The sequence below is a fragment of the Chroicocephalus ridibundus genome, chromosome 8 (assembly GCF_963924245.1).
Source record: "Chroicocephalus ridibundus chromosome 8, bChrRid1.1, whole genome shotgun sequence".
NCBI lineage: Eukaryota > Metazoa > Chordata > Aves > Charadriiformes > Laridae > Chroicocephalus > Chroicocephalus ridibundus.
In genome coordinates, this window is record NC_086291.1 from 1,487,167 (window position 1) to 1,508,493 (window position 21,327).

At 38.8% G+C, this 21,327-nt stretch overlaps 1 protein-coding gene across 7 annotated transcripts in view; it reads right to left on the bottom strand.

The window, feature by feature from the left end:
• LRRC7 (leucine rich repeat containing 7) overlaps window positions 1–21,327 on the bottom strand; it is a 173,474-nt gene that overhangs the window by 88,801 nt on the left and 63,346 nt on the right. For 6 of the 7 annotated variants that reach the window (XM_063345357.1, XM_063345358.1, XM_063345355.1 and 3 more), the window contains exons 2-5: window positions 9,468–9,670; window positions 3,713–3,830; window positions 2,718–2,796; window positions 1,930–2,019 (exon numbers count right to left, since the gene is read on the bottom strand). In XM_063345357.1, the coding sequence (XP_063201427.1) occupies window positions 1,930–2,019; window positions 2,718–2,796; window positions 3,713–3,830; window positions 9,468–9,670 (490 nt within the window). Of the gene's footprint in view, window positions 1–1,929; window positions 2,020–2,717; window positions 2,797–3,712; window positions 3,831–9,467; window positions 9,671–21,327 lie in introns of those variants that run through there. The other variant, XM_063345359.1, reaches the window with a different exon arrangement.

Below are 21,327 nucleotides of genomic sequence, written 5' to 3' on the forward strand. Positions count from 1 at the left end.
GTGGCAAGGATTTCATTAATACTGCTTTTCACATTACTCTCTCTCTACAGTCCAGGTCCTCTAGTGCCACAAGTGTAAACACATGTCTGTGAGAAAAGTTTAAAAAGAAAATACAACAAAGCTTTAAATAGCTCTCTGTCCAGCACAACATCACTTTTCTGTTTCGTGGAGCCTCAGACTTCCCAATATTATGCTTTTCTAGAAAACTATGATTTTATCTTTTTCCTACGAAATAAAGCAGAAAACTTTTCAAGTCCTACAGTTGTGCTTAGCCAGGACTAAAAAGAACAACTTTAAATGAGAAACGTGGAGGGATGTTTACATGATGCTCAGGTAGACTCTGTTCCTGACTTTATTCACATGGCTAAATGAGACTCTAACAGACTAACTGAATATTACTCTACCAGAAGATATGAAGAAAGCACTAAAATTTGGAGAAGAGCAATAAGGGAGATAAAAAGCTACATGTTGCTGGTAAAAAAGAAAAAGCAGTGTCTGTATGCTAATGTGGGAAGCTTCGGAAACATGACAAGGATGTGTAAATGCAAGATCCCAAATAGATAACATAGGAGCAGAATAGTAATAACGGAATAACAACCACAACTGGAACTAGCATCATTTCATTTAGACAAAATGTGCATTTGTAAAAAAAAAAATTAAAAAATAAGAAGTTACTGCTTTCTGCTAAAAGAATCAGAAGAGTAGACATGTCCTTAAGTGACAAAGATTATTAGACAAAATACCAGCAAGGCTTGAGAAGAGCATAATGAATATAAACGCAACACATCTGATAAAATTGCAGGGTATTTCATATATTTATTTTTCCTTAACATTTGAACATACTGTCTGATTCCAAACTGCAGACGCAGGCTGTCTGGGGATTTACTCTGATATTCCAAGCACTCACCAAATGCAAACAATGACAATTTTTCTTCGTCTTTCTTCAACTAGGATTTTCTAAAAGGTATTCCAGCGTAAAGCCCAGACTCAGCTCTGGGTCAGTGACAGACCCATCAAGCAAACGCTGATAAAGCAGCACTTTCTACTTCTTAATGCCTGAGCATCCCGGTGTCATTTCCAACCCAAATTATGTCACCTCAGTATTAATTTTGGAGTGCTGAGTTGATGTTCTCAGTTGCATAATAAAATACACATATGGGTAGCTGGATGGACCAGGAAAAAAACAATACTAGGTGAATATATGTATATACCAGCATGTATGTCCTCTGTTTCTTTATCTTCTGAGCTGTTTGCCCAACTGGAGGGCAGGAACAATCATTCCCTCACCAGTGACACCGAGGTGGAATAAACCTGATGTTTCTGCCAGAGCTGCGCAGTGTCAGGATCCACTGGTTTCTACTGCCCTCTTAAATGGCCATGGCAAATTGCGTTAACTTTCGTTTTTGCCTCCCCAGCTTTATCCTTATCTAACACTTTTTGACTCAGTTTCTGCTGCATTTATTCTTACATCCTTTCTGCGTTGCTGTCTTTTGAATCTTCTCTCTTCTTCCTGCTTTCACGTTTTTCCTTTGGTTACTCCACCACGCTCAGTCATTTCTTTCTTCATTTCTGACTCACAACACTTTTTCTTTCTCTTTTTTTTTTCAATAGCACAGACCACATTGTTATTTTCTGCCCTTGCTGCAATTTAATAACACATTTGATGAAGGATAGGCCTCTTCTTTAGTTTCTATTTCTTCCCACCTTTTCCCTAAACCACCAAACTGTGCCGCTTCATCATAAAATTCTTGCTGACATAATATTCTCTTTAGCAACAATCATTCATCAAAATAAGGCTGGAAAGTCAAAATCTCTTTGGGTTTTTTTGTTTTGTTTTGTTTTTGAAAATAATACAGCTTCAGAGCGGTCCCTTAAAGCCCAAACTGGGTTCGTATGAAAGAGCAATGTGCTTTGATGACTAATTCTTACCTTCCAAAGTTAGCTGGAAGAAACTCCAAAAAGGCATCATTTAGATAGAGCTGGGTCAAATTTAGAAGTTGCGTGAAGCCATCTGGCAGCCTAAAAAAACAGTTAAAAGCTTAAAGCTCACACCAAAGTTGCTACAGAAATAATAACAATGTATATTTAGAAAGAGAAAGATTACTTTCTCTCTCGCCTTCTTTTTCTACCCGAATTCTCAAGAATTTCTTACATGTTACATTTTCGCCTGTTCGTATCATTTCCACGTTGCTATAACCACATGAAATTCAAATGCCTGGCACATTCAAGTTACGTCAGCCTTTGCTGCCTTCCCAGAGGAGGGTCGAAGCCAAAGGTGTCTTCTTTGTGTCTATCTTTTTTTTTAACTGCAATAGTAAAATTTCATACTTTCATCCCCTTCACCCCATTTTATAAATCATAGGATAAAACCACAGGTTTTTGTTACTATTATTGCAAGCTTTTGGAAGGAATAAGGGTTGCCAAAGTCCCAACCAAGAGATTTACAGTAGGTGAGGGTGCAGCGTGGCTTATTCACAAAACGTAAAGCACCAGGCCCCTGTGTTTAAAAGATCGCGTCATATGGACTGCTTTTCTGACACTTTTTTTACTATATGGAAAGGCAACCCATTTGTTACATCAACACTGTATTTCAATCAATGAAAAAGAAATTTAGATTAATCCTGCAAATGAACTTGATACAATGTCTTTAAATTTTAGTTCACTTTGTGTAAATTTTCTGCACTTGCAGTATACAAACACAAGCTACTGATACTCACTTAGAGACCGGATTGACACTGGCTTCAATAATTGTTAAACACTTACAACATTTAATATTCTCTGGAAAATCTTGAATTCCTAAAAAAATATTGAAAGAATTATTATACACACATAAAAAACTGTTTAACTCGCTTTGTTTATACGTGAGTTCATTTGGCATTTTCAGATCAGACTTAAGCTATAACAGGAAGAATACATGTATTTTAGTATTATAGTCTAAAAGATGATACTTAAGCACTAAATAAATACACCAGAACAGATAATATGCCTTGTTCTAAAACTATTATGCTAATGCTCGATTTATATAATCTAGAGTTAAACAGTGACATCATTTCTACTGATATTTGTGCCCTTCATTTCTTCCCAAACTGCTCCTGTTTTCCTTCTTTGCCTCCCTCTCTTCTCGGGAGAGCACACACATAATCCCGAGTCTCTAAGCCTATACCGATAAATTTTTCAAAATTTTCAAGAGTGCCTAAGCCTCATTTTCAAACAAAGACACTTAAGTTCAGCCATGCAGAGGTTTTTAGGCACATAAATATGTAAATGAGTAATTAGGAAACGCACATCAGCAAATTAGTCACTGACTGTATAAATCCTGCCAGTTGTTTACCTGCAGCCTTGTATGCTTAAATCCATTCCACAAGAGCCCAGTAAATAGTAAGCCATTTTGGAAAGTGGAATGGTTCATAAGTGCCCTGAAAAATGGTCTCCCACTCTTATTTCTAATGTTCATGAGTCACAAGGCATCACAGGATATTAATGCTAAAGCAACCTCCATTTTTTTTATTTATTTATTTATTTTGACAGAAAAGTAAGAGAGGTAGATATCTACCCAGACTTCTCAAAAGTGCCAGACAGGAAAATAGCACATCATCTAGAACAAGAGCAGTTTTTTCTAGAACACAAGTTTGTTAATCGCTAGCAATTAAAACTTCATTATTGTTCATATTCATTACAATTCTTTAAAATACTTATACTTTTGATCTCTTACCATTTTTACTGATATCAAGTTCTTTGAGATTAACTAAGCTAGCAATAGTGGTTGGCAGACTTGAAAGGTCATTGTCTGGTATACTCAGTTTGCGTAAAGCTTGACAGTTGAACAGTTGCTGCAACATAAAAAGATACTTTACAGTGTTTCAGGGAAAAGATCAGTTTAGGATCATTATTTATACACAGAAGCAACAAATAGCACAAAACTACATTTGCTACATAAGAATTCAATCACCCAAAAATATTTTGAAAAGCTGTTATTTGAGAAGCCAGGCTGCTCAGTACCATAAACACAGCTTATACACAGTCGACAGGAATAATCAGAACAGTTGATTGGTAGCAGAAATGTTGAAACAGAGCTTTCTGTCAAAACCTACATACTCACTGTAATCAACATTTTGTAGGTACATGATATTTCATGTGTGTCGTATCAACCGAAATTTTTTTATGGCTTGTAGTAAATGAAAATATTTTATTTTCTAATTTAGTGTCATGATAGATTTTAAAATATTTTGACTGCATGCAGAGGAAATCTTCAAGAAACAAATTATCAAAATGATACATTCCTTAAGTTCCCTCCTCCCCCCAAATTCAGGACTCGATTCTAACTTTTAATTCAAATTTTATAAAATGACAGAATTTCCACTGCAAAACCAATCCTCCTTTCGACCCGAAGCAATCAGCAAATTGTGTTGAAAGCACCTATTTAACATGGCTGCGTTCCTCAAGAAATATCACTATCTCATCCAACACCTTACACATGTAAAAAATAAGAAAACAACGATACAAAGAGAAAGCAGTCATGAAAAGCGATTTCCCACTTGGGGCCACTGCATTGCAAGGGCAGAGGTGCCGTGTATGAAGCAGCAGCAGGTGCATATTTTAGATAGGGCAGCCGAGAGCTCCTTCAAGCCCAGCGTGCTAGCAGGTATGAGAGGAGAAGGCAATATAATTGCTTGGCTTATTTACTGCCATGCCCACGTTCCCCAGCGACAGTACTGTGGGAACTTGCCCGTTAAGAGGGACGGGGAGGGTGACACACAGCCACCCGCCGCAGCGCTACGGACCCCGCTTTGTGCGCCCAGCCCAGAGTCACTGCAGTGGCCTCCAACCCCGGCCCCAACCGCTCCTGCGCTCCCCACTGCGCCTGACTGCAGCCAAGACCTGCTTTCACTGCACCCACGCGGTGGCTGCTGGCTCTAAAAACATCGCTCTTGTCAAGAGGTAAAAGTTACCAAACCCCGAAAGGACTTTCTGTGAATATGAATTCATCAAATGGCACCAGAAAATTCAGTGGGTTCCAGAAAAGAACCAACTTCTCTTCGCAGGCATCTCAAAAGTGGCCTTCAAATATTAGTGCTCTGTTTACAATGGATTCAGTCTTTCTTTCAGACTTCTATATCGGAATAAAGTCTATATACTCATCTACAAGGTATTTGACAATGCATAGTAATTTGATTGCCTAGATGAAAAACTCAGCCAAATGTCCAGAGAGGAGAAAAAACACACAAATGGTGTGCAAATGCCAACCTGGTACTTCACCTGGACTAAATTTTAGATCATTTTGAAACGGCATTTTTCTGCTCTAACTTTCTATCATAATCTTTTAAAAAAGCCCTGCTTTTTCTTCAAGACAATCTATTCTCAGAAAAATGAGAGGGAATCACACAAATCAAAACTGCCCAGAATGAGAAGCACCACACCACAGTCACTATCAATTGGCATCGAATATGAAAGGGCCTTTCGACTGAAAGACACTTTTCAAAATGCCTTTGTATTCACAGTTTTGCCTTTCAGATTTCCTCTTTCATGAAACGTGCTTGTTAATCCTCAAGACCGTACAGCAGTGCCGGCCCCACCGCTCAGCAGCTACGGCGGGCAGAGGAGCAGAGTGCAGCGCCGCAGCCCCCAGGGCTATCACGAACCAGCGCCACGCTGGGGCCGGCCCTTCCCAATCGAATTTATAGGAACGCCCAGAACATTTACTGTGCACCCTGGATGCCAGACGGGGCTGCATATTTCTGCTGGCAATGTTAATAAAAAGGGAAACAGCTCTCCAGAGAATGAGGAAGTCCTTTGCAATGTATCTGAGAGCACCTGCTTTTTCTCTATTTTAAGGAAGCATACCACTTTGGACAAGACTGGAAAGGAAGGTAATTAATAGGCTCCAGGGTTTGCTCTTGAAATCTCTCACGATGTTCTCAGCAGCCTGAGAACAGCTGCAGACCATAGCAATGCTCAGCATAGGCAACCCACAGAATTTTGGTTCATATACAAACTATACTGTGCTATTGTACCTGGAAAATTAAATTCCCAGTGCATGTTCCCAGTCATTCCCCTGGAGAATTCTTCTTCTAAAAACCAAGGAAGTCTTGCAACTTAAAGTTCTGACAATATCAGAACAGATACAAGGCTTTTGAACTGGTGAATGAAGAAGTGTAATAAAAAGTACTCCCTCTGGAGTAATTTTATGACATACCGTTGTATCAGAAACAATATGAGAGTGTGAATACAGGTATGTAGGCCCAAAATTGCCCAATTTTTTTTTCACTCACTGGATTTTCAAAAGGCGTCTTTCCCAATTTCTAGTGCTTTTTGTCCTTGCCATCACGATCTTGATGTAATCGTCATACTGTACGTCCATATACTACTTTTATTCCTTTCAGACTGGAAAGCAAGTGGTGCTAACGGTGCTGTGATTTGAGTTATAACAATGGGCTATTATCCTGCTTATCTCAAGTTCTTGACGACACAAGCCATGGAGGCTGTTGGCTTTCAGGGCTGTTACAGAACAATATGGGATTTCTGTTTCCGCTCCTTGCTTTCTCTAGGCATAACGGTGCAATAGATTGAGGGGAACTTGTTGGGGGAATCCAATGTCTGGATTACAAAGAAATAACATTTTCTAGCTTTGTAGAACAGAAACACCATTTCTTACTGGCAGACTTAAAAAGGGATTCAAGGCCTTTAACGGAAACTGTAACTTACATAGGAAATGCAATGCAAAAGAAAAATATCGTTAATTTATAATAGCTATCCATCTGTGTGAGCTATACACTAGCGATCACCTCAACACCATTTCTATATTGGCTGTATTGTTTGTTCTGAGAGAGACGATTAAGCATCTAACTTCAGTAGCCTATTTTACTGGTAGCTATTTCACCAGCACATGACACGGTGAAACACAGTGGTGGCTATTTCTAGAATTTATTGTTAGAGACAGACAAATTTTTCCTAAGGCGTTAACAAGTAAACTCATTTTGCCCGTTACAAATTACTCCAGATTTTACTTTATATTTATAAGGAAAAGCTGCTGGGGAGAATTTTCATCTCATTTTTTTTCAGGATACTGATTGCCAGTGACTCCACCTTCATCAGAATCGATATTCTTTTTTAATAGTCACCGATTAATTTGACTCATACAAATAGGGACATATTTGCAGTAGCAGCTCACGATAATGAAGCCAAAGGCAAATAAAATAAAAGACTTGGCTAGATTTAGGGGAAAAGAGGGAATAAGAATTATATAACAATCCTATAAATCCTTAAAAGAAAAGAAAAATATCAGAAATTAGGAACGAGAAATCCATTTCTAATGAAGACAGCAGTACCAAAAAGCAGAAAAAGCATTCTGATGATAGAAAATTTCAAAAGAATACTGTAACTTCAGAGGTACCCAACATTTGGTAAATAACAGAAAATTGACAAAGCAAATTTCCTCGGGAGGAAGGTATTTGAATTCACATTTACATAGAGAGGAAAGTTCTGCCTGTGGTAGGTCATAACATGTAATGCAAGAGTTAATGTTCAGTAATATGGTGCCACATTTTAAGAAAAAAGTGGCATTTTCTCTCCTAGAATATTAATTCAATAGTGAAAAAAGTTGAGACATGCAGCAAAAAATATTTGAAGCAGAAAATTTGATAAAGATATTATTTGGACTGCTTAATTTATGGTAACAATTGAGAAAGGCTTAAGACAAAAAATTATGAATGGTATAAAGAAAGTAAATTAACACTGCCATTAATCTTCTCTTATACAAAACCAAGGCTATGTTAAACAATGCATTTACTCAAACTTAAGACCAATTAAAAGGATTTCTTCAATACATAGTATTTGCTTCAAAATATTATTTATAACAAAGGAAAGTGAGAAAAAAAGAGGTGCAAAAATAGAGACCTATACATTGAAATCTCTCCAGGGTATGTATTTATCTGCTGTTTTGTAACACGAATAACAAATACGAAATAGATGATAGCACAACAGCATGCAAAGGTTTGATGAACATGCACATTTCCATTGGGAATGACACTAATGACTACCACCTTCATCCCAGTTTCATAATTTTGGACCCCTTACCTTTGGCCCTCATTTTTTCCATACAGAATTATGGCATATTGCTCTTGTTCTATGCCCTGATATATTTGTCTTCCATTATGCACTGCAATTTAGTTTGAATACCACGATGATGCATACTTTCAAGAGACCCAAAACAAATATACCAAAAATCCCTAGCTAAATTAGACGCTTTATATGTTCTTCAGTAGCATAATTGAGATATACAAGGTTAACAACATACTATTATTAAAAGAGAAACAGTCCTGAAGGTATTCATTAGCAGTAAAACGGCCTCCACCACAATCCATTACATATTTCTGGGGACAGAAAAAAATACCTGGTTCTCTGCTGTCCCTTTAGTAGCAGGAGAGATAAGATGGTTCTCCGTATCATTTTTCTGTGACACTTAAAAGATTGTAGCTACCCTGTCTGACCATCTGTAAAGAATTTCTCCATGGAGTGAGCAATCTTAAGCAACAAACCATCATATCCGAATAAAGGAACTCCATGTAATGGAAAAAGCACATTTTCTACATTTGTAAATAGAATTTATAGAAAGACTCTATGCTGTGTAAGAAAGAAATATATTGAGAGATGATGAAGAATGGATTACAGTGGAACAATGTTTAATTAAAGACTTGTAAGCATCTTTCATTATTGTTGAGAAAAATTCAATTAAGGAATGGATTACATTACTTCATGCTTCATTATGTAGCTAGCACCTGCAATTAATTGGTTTTTCCACTACCTTGCCCTCTTTTGTTTCCAGAACACTTAAGTTACAGTAACTTCTAATTCCCTATAGTAAACATTAATCAACAGAAGAACAGATTTAAAGATTCTATGAAATAAGTTTTACACAGGAAGGATAACTTCAGTAATCTCATTGCAGGATCTCATTTGCAGTTATAAAAATACTAGTCAGATAGAACTGGCATTTCTCCCACAGGAAAAACGGCTCATTCTGACGAAGAGCTTGCTTTTAAAAGCAGTGCTAGAGAGGATCCAAATGCGACATCACCTCCCCTATATATTAGCATACTCCTGGTCAAGGTATCAAATGCCGTATTAATTACTTGTTGTGCAAGAAGTACTTCTTTTGAGCAACTGTTAATTTCCCAACTTAAGACTTCCTTGGCTGCCCCCGTTCCTGTGCTATGGAAGCAAGGAGAAGTAGGTGGCCCGACCCCTCCCCATGCAGCACCACCTGCAGGAACTGTTTGGGCTCTTCAGAGAGGGCAGAAAAAAGATTGGAAAAATGTAACTGAATCTCCGGAGTCAGTAGCCATGACTCCTCCCACAGCAAGCAGGTCTCCTGGTCAAGAGCAAGCCCTCTTTCAGAGCTGAAGCACATGCTGAATACACATTTGAGAACATGACTTTGACATCTGTATTACAGGCAGAACACCGATTACCTTAGGTAGCTCTTCAATTTGATTGGCATCTAGGTAAAGCTCCTCTAACGTCCGTTCAAAGCTAAAAACTTCCTTTGGCACCTGCTGTAGTCCACAGTGAGAGTAATCTAACACTGAGACGATTTCTTCTTCACCACGAAAACACCGGCAGGGCACCAAGCGGCCGATAATTTTCCTTTTGGTTGTCATCTCCAAACAGCATACTGAAGGAAAAGGGGAAAAAACAGTTTTCTGAAACAATCAACATTTGGGGGACTGGTTTTTTAGAATTCTTATCAAGATTGCAGTCTATTAAATACAATTTATCCTGAGGGATATCTGCAGTCTGCATTTCTCATTCTACCTTTCTACTAAACATGAAAAAGTAAGGTTTGGCAGTGTAATCACAAAAACAATCTCAATACGTCATCTGTTCCCCTCTACTGGCACAGAAGCAAACACACCAAGACCACCCACAACTGTTGCTTTCTTTAAAGCTGAAAATTAGCCGTGTAAATCCTCCACGTATGAACATGTCCATCAGACAAGGTACAAAGTGACACCTTTTGTACTCCGTGTTTTGGTCCCTTGCCCAGTTGGGACTGTGTCACTGAAGTGAATCAGAGTCACTCGGTTCTGAATCTCCCTGACAAATGCCCCGTGGTGTTATACCCGATTTCTCTGAAATAAGCGAGTTCCTTAGCTTTCCACAGTTACCGCTGGAGTATATGCCCTGTCTTTGCAACCACATGAATAACGAAAAGGCTATGTAAGCTTAATTGGTTACAAAACTAGAACAAAAGTAACCCCAAACCAGACAGTTAGTTAACCTGGCATTCCTGCTTCTCTTACATTACCTCAGTCTGTTGAAAACTCAGATAAGGGATTTGGCAGAAATGCTCTTAATTTTTCTGCAGTAAAACAAACACCTGGGCAATTTCCCCCAGTCTGTTCCCCAACTGCTTCTCCTCCAGGTGCCACGGTCTGCACATCTCCCTTGCACACACCTCCCCAGTGCATCTACCTCGCCCCAGTCAATAAGCAGATTTTGTACATGTCAAGCAGTCTCTAAACCTCAAATAGATATTTCTAGAAGTTATTTTAACATGATTATAGATAGATTGGGCTGTTCTGAAACATAGTACCACAAAGCCAAAGAGGGCTAAGCCTTCAACTCCCGTTTTCTAAATCACTTACAAAGTTTTGAGTTACGTTTATGAAAAAAATAGTTCAAGTAAAGCAAAATAAAGCTCATCAGGATCCTTTTTCAGAGAATGCCAGTGAAAAAGCAACTGTATATTCATTCAAAGTATCAGCGGAGATAATTCATATTGCTTAAGCCATCATTTATCCAAAACGTAAGATAAAAAAATAATTTATTTGGTCAGATAATACTCCATTTATGGATCTCTGTGACTTTTTTATCATGTAGTACATTGACATTTTGAAGGTAAATAAAATACTCAAATGTCTTATTTCCCTGTTTAGATTTTGTTAGCACCTAAACTGCCTCTCGTAATCCCAGTGAGATGAGCACACGGATACTGTCCGAACAAATAGTGCTTTTTCATGTTCTCAAGAAGACTGAGATGCTGAAACGAACCACAGTGAAACCAGAGAGGGCAGCTGGTTATTCCTTTGGCAGAGCCAATGACAGGCTTTCTGTTGCCTGTTTTTGGCTTAAGGGTAAATTTTAAAGAGAGAAAAGTGTATAGTAATTTCATAATTCAGCTTGACCAGATGCCAAATTGGTGGGTATAAGAGAAAAGTTGCATCTTACAGTCAGCTGATACAATGAAAACTTCTGCATAACACAGTGTACGTAAACTTCTGAAAATGGAAAACGAGAACACTTATAGGCATGAAAAAAGAAGCAATTAATTTACAAGCTAATAATTCAAGTGGCCTATACCAGTTCAATGGTATAGGCCACTGCAGAACCCAAACAGCCACACAGCTAGAACTTAAGGATGCCACACACCACTCAAATTTACTCTGTGAACTTTGATTTTAAATGTTCTTCAATTAAATTCCTTACACCAGAAACACGAGTTCCCCAGTCAGATTTCATACACAACACTGTAGCTGGACCTGGGTTCCTGACTGGCACTCAAAATTTCCTGTGATAAAGAAATGTTTATTTTAACATTGCCCCTAATTTTCCTCTGGAAATAAGTCTACTGCCTTTGCAGCTTCAAATCTGTTGGTCAATTCCAAACCCATTTGGGAGGAAATTACTTCTATTGTTTTCTCAACTTCAAAAAATTTTGCGTTTGTCACTTTTTATTTATGTCAGGAAAAGTCCCAAAGCTCTGCTCCAAAGCTAGTCCAGCAGGGGAATGGCCCATCACACCAGAAGTGCTCCCAGTTCTCTCTCAGATGAGGGTTTTTTCTGATTGCCATGTTATCTGCTCTCTCCAAATCTTTTTCACTGTATCTGCTTCTACCACCGTAGCCCATCACATGCAATGGCTGGTCTTGGCAAGTCTGCATTTGGCTGTTGAAAGTGGCTTTGGCCATCACTACTTGAAGTTAGTCACCTTGCACCATGTTCTACCTGACTTTTGGATCACCTGCAGCTGCAGCAAAGTGCTGACTTCAGCAAACCTTCCCGCCAGGGAAGCAGCAAGGAAGAGAGGCAGAGGAATGACAAGAGGGAAAAAGCTGCCAGCAGCGGCTTGGCTGCAGAAGGGCCATGGGGAAAGGATGGGAAGCGGCCTCCAGCGATGCTCCCCTGCCCAGGACGCATGGCTGAGGCAGCCTATGTGTCCCTCTCCGCCAAAGGGGCACCCTGGTCTGTGGCAGGGCAATGTCCCTGCTGGGAATGAGCCAGCTGCAGGACCCAGCCCCAGGGCAGGCAGCACAAACACCCCATGGGCACCCAACCGCTCTGCCTGGCACCCAGCTGCTCTGCCCGGCCAGGATTGCCAGACCCCGAGCAGAGGCTAGAGAAGGGGTGCAGCACGACCACTGACGCCAACCTGCACCGCACCTCTACTTCCAGAAATCTTCACAACCAGCTCATTTGAGCGCACCAGATCAAAACAGATGAAAACCGTAAAAGCATTGGTCACAGAATACATACTTCACCAGAAAAAATGAAATTAGCTCTCAAGCTGCACAGCCTCTTTGTATTCAAGCATAGGAAGCAGCATTTGTGACTGTATATTTCAAACCTTGACACAATAAAAATAAATGCCCTTGGAACATCAAATTATTTGTAGCTTTTCAAGCCATTTGAAGATAACGAACAATTGAACAGCGACATGTACTTCAAGGACTACTCAGAAAAATATTCTTCCCATGGGCATTGCAAAGCACTTAGCTTCGCATAATTCTCTTCTACTGTAAGCATACACATATAACAAACCCCACGCTTCATTTTAATAGAAACCCAGGACAATAACAGTATAATACAACAGCTAGAAAGTGTACAAATAGTGAAGTGATAGAACTGTACTCAAAATAGCAATTACAACAGCAAAAACATTTTTTGAAAGTTTTTCTTTTGCTTATGTAAACAAAAGGTTTCCTTTATTGCAGTTCATAAAAATACCTGTAATTTCTTATTGAATAGAAAATTGTTTTAAAAATTAGAAAGAAAAAAATGCTGAAGATAAGATAAGCAAAAGTGATTTAATTACTTTGCCTTCCTCAAAACCTATGGTAAAACTCGATTGCCATAATAAATGAGGTTGGTGGGATTAACTGGTTATCTATTGGAACTGTCCTCTTCAGGAAAAAAACAAACCCAAAACCAAACCACAATGTGATTTCGATAGATGAGCAATCTATATTTAAGAAAATATCAATACTGGAATAAGAAAGGTGCTTGAACGTGAATTATGGTGCATTGGTAACATTTTGTGAAAAAAATTTGTATGAAGTAACTCCACTACAGAAACTGCTGCTTATAGAATGTTTGCTGGAAGAACAGCCATGGGAAAGTACGAACTTAAATGTATTTTGATAAGAAATGGGTTTGCCTGTGTCCATAGTCTGCTCCATTATTTACTCTTTGTAATTAAAAAGAAAACAAAAATGCTGAAAAACATGTAAAAAAATATCCCCTGAGATTTATATTGTTCTTTGCAATCATTTCAGAAAGCAGCAGTACAGAACTAAAGGAGCTGTGGCACCATTGAGAGGAGTATAATTTCATGCCCTGTGGACTAATGGTAATTAAACCCTTTATTAATTTCAGTATTATTAATTCCTACCCTGGACTAATTCCAGCTTTGGTAATTACACTTTTCTTACCTACATTTTATTCCTTCATAATTTTCATAAATCTTTTCTTTTGTTCTGATGGTTACTTGCTGTCAGAGGATTGCTACTTCAGATCCTTGGAAACAAAATTTAAGACAAGTAGAGTCAACAGAAAGGCAATCTCCCCACTCTGGGAGGCTGAGTCACCGTACACATTGCCGCTTTATAGAAGTCCTTAACTCCTGTAAGTGATATAGAAAGTTTTCCTACTTCCTCACAGAAACACCAGCACTTAGTACTTTTCTCCATTTAAACTAGTGCGAGAAATGTATTTCTCCCTAGCTGAGTATCAGAGGTTATTGCTCACCGTGTCTCACATGCTGTCCATTAAAGACTACGTACTCTCAAAGACTCATATCACAGTCGAAAACTCAAGAAGTTTCAGGTGGTCTGTTCAGTCTCACATGTGAGAACACTACATTTTCCACACTCATCAGACCACACATAGAAACGCTCAGCAACTTAGAAAGCTACACAGACTGTCCTGCGAAGGCAGTGGGAACAGCTGGATTTTGCTAAATGCAAAAGAACTGGGATGAAATGTACACCCCCCTTTTTTTTTTTTTGAAATTCTAATTAAGGAAATTTAGTGACATCTTAACTAATAATTAATTCTACACAACCGCATTCATAACAAACTGTAATGTACCATTTTTCAACAATTCCGAAAAACAAAATGAAACACACACTTCTCCCCACAAAAGCTTAGAAATGCTATGACCTGTTTTCTGAATGCTTTTAAAAAAATATATTCTTTCTTGAATTAGATTGGAGAAACTGTGAAAGAGCCTAAATATAAACTGTTGTTTATCAGTTTCATGCAAGCATCTCGTTATCATTATTTGCAGTTTATTCTCTTATAAAGTAAATCCTTAATCTAAGAAAAACAGTAGTTTTACAGAAATTAGTTACAATAAAATCTAATCTCTTCTCAATTAATGAATCTTTTGTGCAGTAAAATCACTAATCCCTCTTCCTCAGTAATCACGAGAAATGGTCTCCTTACCTATTTAAAAGACAGGCAGAAAAAACTGCTGTATGGCTCACAAAACTCTGATTTAAAGATGGAAAAAAATAGCTCCACAAACTTCAAGTACTTTGAAAGAATGAGAGAAGCTGCAATTTTTTTTCAAAAGACAAGATAGAAGAATTTATTTTTTGATCTCAGAAGCTTTTTCCTCTGCAATGGGCCTACACATCATCAGATACAGCCGTTTTCCTTTTCCTCCTCATGAAGTAATTCAAAATTTGCTTTAAAAAAAACCACAAGTAAAAATGTCGTATCTTTCTGGAAATATTTTTATCTAATCTGTTTAGTTGTATCCTGAAATGTGCAAAGTATTATTGTCAGTGTGCTTTCCATTTCCATTAACAGTGTTAAAAAACCAGTAAAGAACAGGTAGCATGTGGCAACTGTTGGATAAGCAATTTGAAAGAGTTGTAACATAAAAACTACTTTCAAATTGCCTTTGGAATCCACTTGATTTCCTGTTGATAGTGCATTTAGAATAAGAATTCCCAAATACCATATTTGAGAGATTCGACTGTAATTGTGAAGCCAACTCAGTTGATTATCTTGGACCTGCAAAACTTCAAACGCATATATTTATACACAGGCTAAAAACAACCCACCAAAAAACCGAACACCAAAAACCCAGGTAGAAAGCACCGGGAAGACTATTAAAAGAAGCTTTGTGGTTCACAGAAGCTTTGGTTTGTATCAGGCTCAATGGCTTATATCAACCACGACAAGAATCATTCTGTTTCCATGAGGAAACCAGCTCCTAAAACGACAGATACCACTGAATTCTATGCAGCTCATTCTTTTAAAGAATGCTATGTAGCCTTTCATATAAAAAAAGTCAAGACTTCACAATAATCAAATAAAAATTATTTTCAAAAATGGTTGCCTGTAGAAGATAGAGATTTGCCCTGAAAAAAGAAGTACCAGGTATAATTTTTCCAGCGTATTCTGGACTCTGGGTGAAAATAGGTGAGAAATAACGGTGACCCTGACATCGCACATTTTTATTCCAGTAGCCAGTCAGGATGCAGTATCTTCACACCGCCCGAAGCCCGCTCTCCTCCTGTGAGTGCCACAGCATTGTTGGGTGTTAACACGCCTCGCCCTGCAGAGCAGCTGCCCCACATATATGTCTTCTTCAAGGCCTTGAAAGTCTTCACTAAAACCAAGTAATTTTAAATCATTGTAGGCAATTTTCATTCTTAGAAGCAAACAATACTTTTCTGATGTCTTTTTCCAAAATGTCAAGCAGACGTATGAAGAAAAGAGGTAGTTCAAATGCTACTGTAAACAACTCCAGAATTTGCCTCTGTATAGTTGGTAGCATAAATCAGCTTTTCATTTTCAGCTTTCCAGTATAGATTAATTATGGATTTAATTTTTCTCCCAAACAAGTTTTCGATGTGACACTTCATGTAAGTATTCTTCTCTCAGGGAAGTCTTAGTTCCCTGATGCACTGCCATAGCCAGTGGCCTGAGTCAAAATTCAAACAGGAAGAAACCCAACCGCAGTAAGTATGGTAGGACCTGCCTGTGTTGTCTGACAAGGTATCAAACATGAAATCGTTCATACTCCTGAAATTTCATTCAGAACACTGCAAGAAATTGCAAACTTTAAGTGATCTGGTAGCGCTAGAAAGTTACTGAGAAATCCTGAAAATAAAGAACTCAGAAGTCTGAAAGAGAGTAATACAAGGCTGAAATGAGTAATAATGGTAACATTTGCCAGAGGGCTCAGAAAATATTAATTATATTCAAAGCAGCAGACAATTCGCTTCATTGATTTCTTTGTCATACATCACAGATAAGTGATGATTTTTCTGTTCCTTTTTTCTTTCTCTTCCATCAGCACAATCAACAACATTAATATGCTAATATGTTGGCTCTTTGCAGTGAGTTATACTATCAAGCTTAGAAATCAGGAATATATCACTAAAGCAATCACAGCTTCCATCACCCCCTTCTAGTTCTCCCAGAGGTCTTCCATCGCTCCAGAAGCGCTGAAAGCGGAGCAGCTCCTTGCGAGCCCCAGGCAGGCAGGCAGCCCCCCGAGTCCCACCTGGGCTCTCGGGAGCCAGCACCCTGCATGGCCCCCGACCCAGCGAGGCCACGCATGCCTGACAGGTCCCCTCGCTGCCATCGGCCCTCGGGGTACGGCACCGGCCTGGATGCTGGCATGGCACAGGGAACTCATCACAAGAGGAAGCTGCAGACCAAACTCTTCAGCTACCATTTCTTTTCCTTTTTAAACCACATCTTGTGGATGGTAGTACCGCTTTTCTCTTCAAATCCCATAAAACACTTGTTCCATGAAACAGAAGCCTTTTCTGAAGCGTTTAGCCTGATTTGTGATTCCACAAGCACTGAAGGTACAGAAGGTGTCCCTCCTCTGACCTTAGGAATGCACTGGGAGTTTTCCAGTTCATTCCAGTAGGGCAGAGTTTATGTTACATTTTCTCTGCTGGACCAGACTGGATAATAGGGACTACACATAGGAAATGGAACAAAGCTGAGCACGTGGTTGTAACTGAAAAAAAGCCAACCACAAAACAACCCTCAAGTTTCCCTCAGACAAAACCCTTTTCCTCACTGATATACTCCTAGCACTGGCCAGACATCCATTTTTTTCTGTGTTCTCTTTTAATTAGTTATGTGTGTTGTTTAGATGATTTACATTGTGCCCATTTTCAGTCTGGGTCATTGGAATAATTAGTGAACTTCAAAGCTTTCAGAGTCATCTTAATTTTCAGTACAACTTTTCAATTAGAAAGACAGCACTATTAATAATTTAGAGGGGGTTTTTTAAGTGTAGAAAGATTCTATCTGCACATACGAGCTGTGCCTTCTTCCTCCAGCTTTTAGTGCTTAAATATGCTGTCCACCTTTCCATTATATGCATCTTTGTGGGCATCATCCTAGCATTATCTTGTATGAAACTCTGTGTGAGGTTTTACTCATTTATTTCTTTGCTTAGTCAGATGTATAACTCTTAATACCTCCATTTTCTATTTTTTATTCAAGTCAGGAGTTTTTGTCTATAGCCATAATACCATACTTGTGACATGAGAATTAAGGTTACGTCAGCTCTTGCATCAATAGTGACTCCTATTTTTCCTATTCTCACAATTTTCCAATTTAAAAGAAGTTCTGATGAAATGTAATCTGCTTATTCTTTGCCTGAAAATCAGCATCCCTCTTCCTTAAAACTGTATGTCACCTATAAAATTTGCTTTTTCCCCCCTGGAGATATTGAAATGGGAAGGTGTATTAATGTCTTTGCAAAAGACATTACAATACTTCATTGGAAACATATACACAACTTTGCTTATCCTTGCCTAGGAAAAAATCACTTCAATTGGAAGAGATACAAGGAAGGACTAGAACAAACATAAAGAGTGTATGACAGCAGGAAAGAGCCAGCCCACTCAGATGGCCCACTGCCACCAAGGCTGCAAAGGCACAGGAAGGGGCACTAGGTCGTGGCTGGCCAGAGCCACCCCCACTGCCGCAGCTCAGAGCAGCGCTGCCTACTGAACCCCGCACCGGGGCTTGACTGCTCCTCTTACCTGTTCCTCTAGTGACGTCCTGGCGCGCATCACTCCTGTCCAGCCTCCCTCGTGGAAGGGCAGAACGCTTTCCCGTAGACCCAGCAAAGGAGAGACACGGGTGTCTTGGGAAGATGCTCATGCAAGAATGAGTGTGCTTGAACTGGCCTTGAAGGCCGGAGACTAGAAAGTTTTTTGGAAGTCCAAGCAATGACTCTTCTGCCACCTTGCTTTCGGTGACAGTGTGAGGTAAAAAGCCCTGCGTACCTCTAAGCCAAGATCAATTAATTTCTGACTGTATGTATCTGTATGACACCTGCATGGCAGTGTTATTACGGATGACTTGGGAATGGGATGGGACTTCACAGTGGTGGAGTCCCAGCCACGTATGTTTTCATCCATCCATACAGGCAAGTGAATGTCCAGAAGGCAGGGAATGTGCATGAACAGGTTGGTCACGTCATCCTGAGCCAAGGCCTGGCCAGACGGCCATCCTCCCCATCACGCTCAAAACCATCCACCAGTTTTGTGTGAATATACTCTTCGGAATATAGGATGAGACTTCAAAGTCATCTTTGCTCTTATTATAAGCGGCTAAAGAGAAACCAAATGAAACTCTATGGGCAATTCTTTTTCTAACATTTCTGCTAAAATAAATACAACTGTGGACTGAAAGGATCTTTCCACGTAGGGAAAGAAAAAAAGCAAGAAAAAGGAAAAAGGGCAACTTAGTCTCTGCACTTTAATAAATCGGCGACCAGACCTATGGAGGAAGGGGCAATATTAGAGGATTTCCAGGAGGCAATAGCTGCAAGGGAGGCTTTGAGGGAGCATGCTCTGGAATTTCAGAGAAAGGCTTCATCTGCAGACATTTGACCCTGACCAGGGCTGGCCAGGGAGAACACAGTTTCAGAAAAACAATGTAAAACTTCAGTGTCTTCCAGTTAAGGTCAAACTTTTTCCAAGGTTCCAAGTAGCCTATTTTAGAAAGGGGAAAGGGCACTGCCTGGTTTGACAAGATCTCTTTCCATTTTACCTCATTTTCTCCATCAGAAGTCACTATATATTTTTTTAAGTTACAGTATTCCATATCCTGTTTAGAAACAAGAAGCATATTCTACTGAAATGTTACGCTCGAGCCAGGTGAAGGAGTCAGGCATGTCACTTTTATGTTCTAATTGGTAATTCAAATTTAGGAATTTAGATATTGAGTTTGTATAAGCCATTTGTAATAGTTTTCATTAATCTTCCTGAAAAGATTAAGAAACTATGGTTCCAAAGACAAAGTTACAATAGCAGAATTACTGGAATGCTTCCAAAGGGGAATTTGTCTTATCAAAAAGAAGGGTATGAAATATCATCTGAATTGTTTTCTTGCACAGAACTACCATGATAACCAGCATATCTTACCCAGAAATGCCATTTAATGCACGATAATTGAATTCTCTTCATTATATTGCCATTATAATATTCTGCATTCAAGTTCATATTTAGATTTTGCTAATCCTAAAATAAAATAACCAAGCACGAACAACCAGATTTCAACTTTACCTTTTGTCTCCCGAGAACATTAATGACAGAAAGCTTCTCTGTCTTTGCTACAAGATCTGGGATGTCATTTATGACTGGACCATCATGAGATTTGGGAAATTTGCAAGAAGAGTAAAATAAAATTTAAGACAGAATTATTTCTACAAAATATCAGTCACTTTTGAATTACCAGACCTTTAACTCCCCCCGTGACACAGGACCCAATCTTTACCTTTTCTGATAAGATACTAATTGATTTCAATTAGAGTTTACTGTTGGTCTTGCCTTGAAATTCCTAAGTGAGATTTTCTGAGTAAGTGCTTTTTTGGATGATCGTAATCATAGGTGATGATGACTCCAAGGACAAAGACAGTTTAGTGACAGCAAAAAAAGTTGTCGGTGTTGGTTTTTTAAATCTGTATTCTATTCTCCCTAAAGACAGTTTTTGCATAACCTTAAGGAAAACTCCAGTTTTGATCAGTTTCTTTTTATACAAGAACTGACAGAATTCCAATAATTTTTTGCATATCAGTAGCACATTCTGAAAATTAATAATTATGCTCTTAATTGCTAGAAATTACAATCAGTTTGATGGCCCACCCTGCAGACATTGAAGTAGGAGAGAATCCCAATAAACTGAGAAATAGCCTTCTTTGGGAAGCGTGCTTTCTTGAAATTTACATTTAAACTCAGATCTTTGATGTGTTTCGGCTTTTTGAAGTAATCCTTCAGTTTAAAAGATTATCTGGTATAAAATTTAGTATGAAATATGCTTTATTTCTTGCTTTATGGTGTAATGGATTTTGCTGCCCACGTGACGGCTACAACTGCTATCCAAAGGAACGGTATAGAAAACATAATTTACCTGCTAAATACATAAACTAAACAAATTGGTATTTAAATATGAGCTATATAACTTTCATTAAGTCTGGGTTTTTTCCTCATAGAGGAACAGGATCATACAGAATACCCAAGTACTTTTCAGTGGTTTACATCACAATCCGTCTGCATTATTCCTGACATATTAATCAGCTTAGCAGGAGCTTACTACAGGAAAATTGTACGCATTTTGCTGAGTTTGCAGGATGAAAGTTACAGAGATAATAACGTGCAACTACAAACTGCAGCTAGAAACGAAACTTTTAATTAAAGTGACAACTGTGACTCACAATGAAAGCTGATCTTCTGAAAGAACCCAGGCAGGGACATGCGGGAACAAGGGACCTTTCTCCTCCTTCCCATTCCTGCTGCCTTGCTCAGTGTGTGTATGCTACAGCCACATTGGAGCAGACATTACTGAAGTCCGAAAGAGAAGATCAGGTTTGTTTTCAACATGCCATAACACCTATTTGTTTAGCCATCTGTATTTCCAAAACACTGTTACATTTGAAATACATATATCAAACTGCCTAGAAAATGCATGTTGCTGCCGCTATGGCAAATGTTCGCGTCCTGCCACAAACTTTTTCAAAAACCTTTTCCTTTTCGAAAAATAGAAATTTTTTAATCATTA